The sequence below is a fragment of the Orycteropus afer genome, unplaced genomic scaffold, assembly GCF_000298275.1.
Source record: "Orycteropus afer afer isolate SDZICR_OR568_19922 unplaced genomic scaffold, OryAfe1.0 scaffold00052, whole genome shotgun sequence".
Lineage (NCBI taxonomy): Eukaryota > Metazoa > Chordata > Mammalia > Tubulidentata > Orycteropodidae > Orycteropus > Orycteropus afer.
The window spans coordinates 4449166-4458506 of record NW_006921639.1 but is presented as its reverse complement, the minus strand read 5'-3'; the positions used below and the strand labels follow the sequence as shown (position 1 = coordinate 4458506).

At 38.3% G+C, this 9341-nt stretch overlaps 1 protein-coding gene across 1 annotated transcript in view; it reads left to right on the top strand.

Moving 5' to 3' along the window:
- Window positions 1–9341, top strand: part of ERCC6 (ERCC excision repair 6, chromatin remodeling factor) — a 111635-nt gene that overhangs the window by 81147 nt on the left and 21147 nt on the right. The window contains exons 8-9 of the mRNA XM_007938610.1: window positions 6355–6525; window positions 7198–7374. Of these exons, the coding sequence (XP_007936801.1) occupies window positions 6355–6525; window positions 7198–7374 (348 nt within the window). The remainder of the gene's footprint in view (window positions 1–6354; window positions 6526–7197; window positions 7375–9341) is intronic.

Sequence of the window (9341 nt, the reverse complement as noted above, 5' to 3'; positions counted from 1 at the left end):
ATGTGTTATCTATTTCTGACAATTTAGTATTAATCTTCTGGATTTCTATCTGTAGATTTAGAATCATTTCTAATTTTTCATTTATTTTGTCTTTTTGTTCTTGTATTTTCTTCCAAAATTCTTGCAAGGTTTTTTCTGTGTTTTCTTTGGTCTGTCTCTCAATCCTTTGAAGACACCTGAAGATAATTCTTTTAAATTCCTTAAGAGAGAGTTCCAATGCTGCTTCTTCTTCAGGAATGTGTTCTGGGTCTATATCCTGCTCCTTGTTTCTACCACTTTATCCTGCTTCTTTGTGTGAACTGTGATGGTCTGTTGTTTCTGAGGCATCGTGGCGTCGTTGTATTTATATCTCTGTTAACTGTTTGTGAAGAGCAGCCAAGGGTGATTCAGGCCTTTCTTGGTGGTTTTTTATCGTTGGCCCGTTGGTGGAGAAGGAACTCAGTAAGTGAAGTCTTAGGAGGTACGGGTGTAGTTGTGTCTTATGGGGACTGTTGTTGTCTCCCACTCAGTTAGAAACAAATTACAATTGAATAACCATCAAAAAACTAAAAGCCCATGGACGAAAAACATACCATGTAATCACACAGGAACAGTAACCAAAAAAGAAAAAAGGGGGAAAAAAGAAGAAAAAACAAGTAGACCTGCAATATCTGGGGATAGGGCACTAAGAAGAAAAATAAAAAAAAAAAAAAAAGTAGGGAAGGAAAATAATAAATGAAAAAAGAGATGGGAAAAATGCAAAAAGAAAATCAAAGAACAGGGTTAACCACAAGAAAAAAGCGGGGGAAAAAAAGCTTAAATTAAAAATTAAATAAATAAAAATTTCAGCCAGGTACAGGGAAAGGAAAAAATGCTGAAAACTAGGACCTGGGAGGGGAAGATTAAGAATAATAATAAAAAGGACAAAAGTATTAATAATATTAGTTGTTTTAAAACAGACAAATACAAGCAAACTGATCACCAGAAAAAATAAAGCAAAAAAGAAAAAAATAAAAATAAAAAAAGAGAAAAAAAATCAGTGGAGGACAGGGCAAGGCACCCAGGCTCTGTCTGGGCACACAGACTGTGATGGAGTTCCTGTGGGCCCAAAAGTTAGGTGGGAGTAGGGGATGACCGCACCTCCATTCATCAAACGGGTGTGGGGTATAAGAGTAACGAGGAATGTTGTACCTTTTCAGTCTTGCAGGTCCTGAGTGCCCTTGGGGTTGCTGGAAAGCAGAACGTGTTCTTAAGCCCCAGAAATCTGCGAGAGCACTGTCTCTTTAAATATCCGAAATAGTCAAGCTGCTTTTTAAACCTTTAAAATGGCAGTGTCCTCCAGACCGGTAAAAGTCCACAGTTTAGCCCACCTTTCTCTGCACCTTCTCCATTTGTTCCCCAGCTACTGTGCACAGTCCTCTGTGCAGTCCCTGGCCAGCAGGGTGATTTTTAGGTTAATTCTTAGGTCCTGCCACCATTCGGAAATCTCCAACCTGTCTGTGCCGTCAGGATCGCTGCCATACTGCAGCTCCATAAGTCTCCTTTTTTGCTATTTTCATGCAAATTCTTCTGCTGGTTGGGGGTTAGTCCACTTTTATATCCTTCCCTTCAAGGCTCAGGGGTCCAAGATTATCTTCTGTGTCTGTGTTAATTGGTTTCCCTTTTCATTGTTGAAAAGGGTTTGTGCAGTCTTTCTGCCTAGTCTGCCATCTTGCCGGAACTCCTACTTCTTTCTTTTTTAGCAGCTTAAGTTGACTGCTTAAAGTCTTTCTTAATAGAGTATGAAAACAGATAAAAGATTCTTTGTGTCATCTAAAGCTTTTATGATAGCTGTTAAAAGGAGCTCAGTGATAGTAATATCCAAATCCTTCATATCCTAAGTTTTAAACTTTTTTCTTTAGTCTTATCTTTTCTGATTTTTCAGATTCTGAGTGAGGCTGTCGATGCACCTCCTAACAGGGTTGTGACCATGTGGGTGTTTCCCTGTAGTTCTAGAGTTTGCTTTTCTGTTGCATTGCAGTGCTTTTTGGTAGTTAAGAGAGTCATGACTCCTTCTTCAGCATATTGTCTCCTTTAAAATACAAAGTAGCCCCTCTTTATTCTGTTCAGTTCTTTTTGTCTAATATTTACACTGCTGACCCTGCCTTTTTTGTTTGTATTTCTTTGGCATATAATTGATAATTCCCCTATTTTAAGCTTTCAGTGCCATTCTGTTTGGAGTCTTGGTTACCAGTGGGAAGTTTTGCTGTTACAACCTACCATCCCAGGTGATCCCTCAGTGTGGCTAGTCTTAAACTTGTTCTGTTTGTGTTTATTATATTTTCTTTTCCTGATTTTTCCTATTTTCTGTTACTTTTTCCCCTTTATTAATTTAATAGGTCTATATTCTGTTTCTTTTCTATTACAAGTAGTCCTCAACTGAAAACAGCGTTCCATTCCAACAACTCCATTGCAAGTCAATTCTGACATAAGTCAAATCTCTCTTTTCCTTTTTTAAGTTTTCATTATTATTACCTTTTATTATCAGTCTGTTTATAAATCATAACATTGAACATCTGGGAGTGAACATCTAAGAATGATAACATGAGCAAATTACACACTGCCACATTTTATGTAGTAGTACATATTACTAATGATAAGATGTACAAAAGATGTTCAAAACTGTCACTAAGTGCAGTTCATAGTAACTCAAATAGGTTGTAAGTCGGGAACTATCTATAGTGCGTCCCACTGGTGCAACACTTAAGTGCTGGGCTGCTAACCAATTAGCAGTTCAGACCCATCCAGCTGCTCCATGGGAGAAAGACCAGGCAATCTGCTCCCATAAAGATTATAGCCTAGAAAACCCTATGGGGTAGTTGTGTTCTGTCCCATGGGGTTGCTATGAATTGAAAATTGACTTGATACGTAATAACAGTACGCACTGAAGTAGCAACTATTAATCAGACCCTTCCTTGGGTTTCTGAGGCACTACTACTATCCTCAGAAGGAAGGTTGGGCAATCTAATTCTGTAGTGATCCCGCCTCAGAAACTCAAGGAGGGGTTGCTATGAGTTGGATCCAACTCGACAGCAATGAGTTTGGATTTTTGGTTTGCGTATCTATTGAAGTTAAGAATTTAAAAGTATCTATTACCCCCTTTCCATCCTTGCATAGGATGAGTTTTTTCTCCTACTCTCACTCTCAGCTTTGTTAAAGTAAACTGAAATTATAGTAACACTTTAAGCATATACCTTTTTATATTTTGAAATTCTTTCTTAACAGTTTATTAACATTTAAAACAATGTTTCGGTGTAACTATTATGTATGATTTATTTTAAGAAATAATATGCATATTCAATTTCCCCTTTAAATTTTTGTCTTTTATACTTCAGTAAGAGGCTGCGTAGCCTAATACTTAGTAGTACTAGCTTTGGAGTTGACTGCTTTTCTACATTTAGTTCCTGACTACCATTTACCAGCTGCATGACCTAGCATTATTTACTATCTCTAAGACAGTTTCCTCATCTTTAAAATAGGGTTAGTAATATATCTATCTCTTTTCTCAAAGGTTTCTATGAGAAATATATCTCAGAATATACACGTAGTCCCTGACTTGTGAAAAGGTTCTATTCTGGTGGTGGTGACACTGTCTTAAGTTGGTGCTCATATAAGTTGAACACTTCGTTATTATTATTTTAGTTGTCATTATTATTGCTTTTTATTATCAGTATCTTTATAAATCTGGTCTTTATTTGTGTTTAGGGATTGCAGATACATCTTAATATACACACACATACATATTACTAACGATCCCTACCCATTGCTGTTGAGTCATTTCCAACTCATAATGACCCTGTAGAACAGAGTAGAATTACCCTGTACGGTTTCCAAGGTTTTAAATCTTTACAGAAGCAGATTGCCACATCTTAGTTCTGTGTAGCAGCTGGTGGGTTTGAACCTCTAACCTTTGGGTTAGCAGCTGAGTGCTTAACCACTGCACTACCAGGGCTTCAAGACTAACGATAAGATGTACCAAAAAAAAAAAGTCAATCATAAATGTGATTTGTTAAAACTTGAATACATCATAAGTCAGGGACTGCTTGTAGCAGTACTGTTTGTGCTATTCTGCAGAGTGCCTTTTCCACTTAGCAGCATCCTATGAGCATCTTTCTTTTCAGTCCATGTAAAGCTATATTGCTCTTTTGTGTGTGTGTGTGTGTGTGTGTGTGCGTGTGCGCTTTGTGTGCAAATTTACAAAGCAGGTTTGTTTTCCATTCAATAGTTCATGCACATTTGATTTCATGGCCCCAAATACCATCCCCAACCCTCCTCCCTGTGACTGCCCCATCCCTGTGCCCTTCTTTTTTATGCATTCCTGTCTGTCCAGCTCTATGTGAATGCTGCCCCTCTGATGTCACATGGCTGGTTGATCTAAGGGGTGCATCTCCCTAGAGTAGGTGGGTGCATTTCCCTGGGATAGGTCTTTCTACTATTGGGCTGAGAGCCAATCCACAGAAGTGAGTCCATTTCTAGGCCTGAAGGATAACCTGGGGCCATAGTTTCAGGGGTTCTACCAGTCTCTATCTGACCAGAAATTCTGGTCATTTTTGTGATTTTGAATTTTGTTCCATATTTTTCCTCCCACTCTATACAATATCTCCAATTTGATCCCTTTCTGAGTGGCTGGCATTGGTAGTTGGGCACCATCTAGTTCTTCTGGTCTTGGGGTCATGAAGGCTGAGGTCCTTGTGGTCCATCATATCTTTGGACTAATTATTACCATATGACTTTGATTTTCTTCACTCTTCTTTGCTGCAGACAAGATGAGACCAATAGTTGCATCTTAGAAGCTATGTTGTTCTTTTAATGACAGCACTGCTCCATTGTCTGGATATAATCAGTTGCCATCAAGATGATTCCAACTCATGGCAACTCCATGTATGTCAGAGTAGAACCACGTTCCATAGGGTTTTTTCAGTGGCTGATTTTGGCATAGATTGCCAGGCCTTTCTTCTGAGTTGTCTCAGGGTGTATTCGCAGCCAAGAATGTTCACTGTTTGCACCACCACTCTATTGGTTGCTTATTTTCTGAGTCCTGGCATGTCTAAAAGTGGAATTTATTTCTTTATATTTCATGACTGCTAGTTTTGTTAGATATAGAATGCCTTTCTATTATTGGGCCACCATTTTTCCTTCCTTAGGATAATGTAAAGATACTCTATCTTAGTTGTCTAGTGCTGCTATAACAAACATATCACAAGTGGCTGGCTTTAACAAACAGAAATGTATCTTCTCATAGTTTAGGAGGCTAGAAGTCTGAATTCAGGGCACTGGCTCCAGAGGAAGGCTTTCTGTCTCTGTCCACTCTGGGGAAAAGTCCTTTCTCTTCAGCTTCTGTTTCCTGGTTCCTTGGAGATCTCTTTGTGGTTTAGCAGCAATCTTCCCCCATCTCTGCTTGCTTTCTTTTCCTAATCTGCTCTTTTTATACCTTATAAGAAATTAACTCAAAACACACCCACTAATTCTGTCTCATTAACATAACAAAGACAACCCATTCCCAGATGGGATTATACCACAGGCATAGAAGTTAGAATTTATAACACATTATTTCTGGGAGATACAGTTCAATCCATGACTTTCCCTTTGCTTTCTGACATTTTTAGTGTTGCAGAGACAATACCCAATCCAGGCAGATTCTTTTTCCTCTGTAGGGTATCTCTTCTTTTCCTTTTTCTGTTTTGTTCTGACTGGAAGCTATAGCGTTTTCTCTTTATTTTTCTGTGTTTATGGAATTCAGACATTTAAGTAGGACATGCCTAGATGTGTCTTTTTCCATTGTTTCTGCCTGGCACTTGTGGAATGTTTTGCTCTGTAGCCTCAAGTCTCTCCTCATTTTATGGAATTTTCTTCTATCATTAAAAAAAAAAAATTGCTTATATGCTTTCCACTCTGTCCTCCTAGAATCCCTGTTAAACATTGTTAGAACTCTTATATAAATCTATCTTCTTCTTTTCTGGACTTTTGTTTCATTTTCTTTCTTTTACTTTAAAATAACAAATCGCTTTCCAGGTTTAACAAAGATGAACACAAAGGATGTTTTAGGAAAATAAAATTAGGTAATTGTTTACATGTTATTACTTTCACTGGTTTTATTTTGAGGGTCCCTACATTTAGTGGATATTTTAGTCTGTATTAACTCCTTTGCGAATTAATTGTGAATGTAAACCTCCAGTTTCAGTAATACATAATTATGATTGTATGTTTTATGTTCATAATTGTACACATTTGCAAAATGCTTTAGATTGTGTTATGATGAAAAGTTGTCATTTTAATAGTCATGCTCGTTTAATTTATCTTCTCATTAAAATTGACTTCATTTTATTATGGTTTTAGGAGACACTAATTCGTGATATTGCTCATTGTCATGGAATTTTGATCACTTCTTACTCCTATATTCGACTGATGCGAGATGACATTAGCAGGCATGACTGGCATTATGTGATCTTAGATGAAGGACACAAAATTCGAAATCCAAATGCTGCCATTACCCTTGCTTGCAAACAGGTATGGTCTCTTCTTATAACAGGGGATTTTCAGATGGATGTTGTTGTTGTTGTTATGTGCCGTCGAGTCGGCCCCGACTCATAGCGACCCCTCCTTGGGTTTCCGAGGCAGTATCACTACGGAAGTAGGATTGCCCAACCTTCCTTCCGAGGAGTGGCTGGTGGGTTTGAGCCGCCAGCCGTCTGGTTAGCAGGCAAGTGTCTTAGCCACTATGCTACCAGAGCTCAGATGGATAGCAGTATTTAAATAAAAATAAACTATCTGCTTAATAAGATTACCAAAACATACTTATTGAATCTTATCTATTGCCTTTGCAAAAGAAATTTAAAATGTACATTTTTTGCCATAATGTGAAAAATATCACCCTTCCTCATGCTTTTTCATTCCAATTGTTCATATTACTTAATGTCTCTTGTAAAGACCAATTGTTAGAATGTCACCAAATCGAACCCTAATCCTTATTATTCACCTTGAACATTAAGGAAACATTTTTTCCCTCTAAATGTAGTTGAAGAATTATAATTGCATAAAATTTCAGTGTTTTGGGGAGGACCAAAGTTATATAAGAAGTAAAGTGATACAAATGTGTTCAACAACAGGGGAGTGTTTGGGGTTGAGATGATGATTCTTTACTGAAAGGTGAATTTATTGTTAAGGTATTTTCTTTCATAGTTCCGCACCCCTCATCGCATCATCTTGTCAGGCTCACCAGTGCAGAATAACCTCCGAGAGCTGTGGTCGCTGTTTGACTTTGTCTTCCCTGGAAAATTAGGAACGTTGCCAGTATTTATGGAGCAGTTCTCTGTTCCCATCACCATGGGGGGATATTCAAATGCTTCCCCAGTACAGGTAACTACTAGGAAGGTAACACTTTTTGGCGTCTTAATATTTAAAATGCCTCTACTAAATAACTTTGCAGCTAAGTCATTCAAGATATAAAGGAAATGGTCAAGTTTATAAACTGATATTTGATGAAGTCATGAAGTTGATTTTGCTTGATAGATCAGATTTTTCCTGATGAGTTTTTTTAAATTATGTAAAATATTCACTTAGAATAAAACGTATTCTTTAAAAAATATATTTCTTACAAAATAGAATTAAATAGTTTGGTTTTGATTGTTCTTAGAGCAGTCAGAAATTATGAATCAAGAGTGAATCATTTCTGGGCAGCATATATCTTAGTGCAAATTTGGGTAGTACATCTTAGAAAGTATTGTAGAAGCTTGGAAAACAGGATGCCAGGGAGGACTAGATTATTCCAGGAAAATTTTTGAGATATGCATACTTTAACCTGATTCTTGGAAAATAGCCCAAGAAGAGAATAGACATTCTGAGTAAGGAAAGAATGTGAATGCAGCCATGATCTATGGCCATAGACAGTGAAGAAACTGCTCCTTTGGACTGGAGATGCTTGGAGGAAAGCAGTGGAAAGCTATGGATGCTGCCAGTGGGGCCGTGGAAGGGAGGTGGAGGTGCTCAGGCAGTGAGGAGCCACGGAAGGGCTTTGAGCAGGAGGTTGGGAGAATTCTTTTCTAGGATGATTTCTCAGATTGCAGCGCATTTTGTAGGAGGGGAGGCTGGTATTGAGGGACCTAGAGGAAATGATGGGGGGGAGGATGATGAGGACTGGAACCTAGACTTGGATGGGGGTCCTGAGAAAGAAGGTAAAGAGCAAGAGGCCAAGGTGGCATTTTTTTAGGCAGAATAATCAAGATGTAGAGACTGTTAAGAAAAAGGAAAGTATAGAGATGGGAGGCTATTACAGCAAAACCCCTGGGATTTTTAGGTCTGGGTGACTGGTAGAAAATAGGACAGTTATTGTAGACTGTCCCTCAGTTTGGGTTTGTCTTATGTTTATCCACGATTAGATGAATTTTGGCAAGACTTTCATGGAAGTGTTATGTCTTGGGGGATCATATCCAGAGGCACATGCTGTCAATATGTGCTTACTGGTGATGCTTAACTCTGATTACTTGGATAAGGTGGTAATTGCCTGATTTCTAAGCCATAAAGTTATTGTCTTTCCTTTGAAATTAATAAATAAATTGTGGGGAGAGACTTGGAGACCATGCACATTATGGTCTGTCTTTCTTGAAGTCATTGTGTATCATTATCTTTTTTCCCTTTCTAGATTATAAGGTCCTTGGGAGCAGAGGTGACGTGTCTCATACAGAACCTTCTACCAGGCACATAGGATATATGATTCATTTTTGAAAACTGTGGCTTATTGCTTTTATATGCTCATTTTTGGCTAAGAGCATGCTTCCTGTGCATTCTTGAATCACAAGAACATAGCCATTTGGCAGGGTTTTGTCAGGCTAGGGATAGTAAGGAGTGGATAGTGGGGAATATAATAAAGAAAAATAAGTACAGTACAATGTAGTGAGGTCTGTGATCAGGGGAACTATCTAATACTCAGAGCTTGTGGGGATCAAGAAAGGTTTCCTGACCCCTAAGACTATGGCACTGAGTTATCCTTTGGGCCTGGAAATGGACTCACTTCCATGGATTAGCTCTCAGCCTAATAGTAGAAAGACTTAAATGCAAGAACGTGTACCCCAGGGAGATGCACCCCTTAGATCAGTCAACTGTGAGACATCAGAAGGGCAGCATTCACATAGATGGAAAGCTGGACAAGTAGGAATGGATAGATATGAAGGGCACAGGGAAGGGATAGTCACATGGAAGAGATGGGAGAAGAGCTTTTTATGATTGGGAATTGCAATCAGGGCCATGAAACCAAATGTGCATGAACTGTTGAGAGTGAAATGAATCTGCTTTGTAAATTTGCACCCAGATCACAATATAAAATTAAA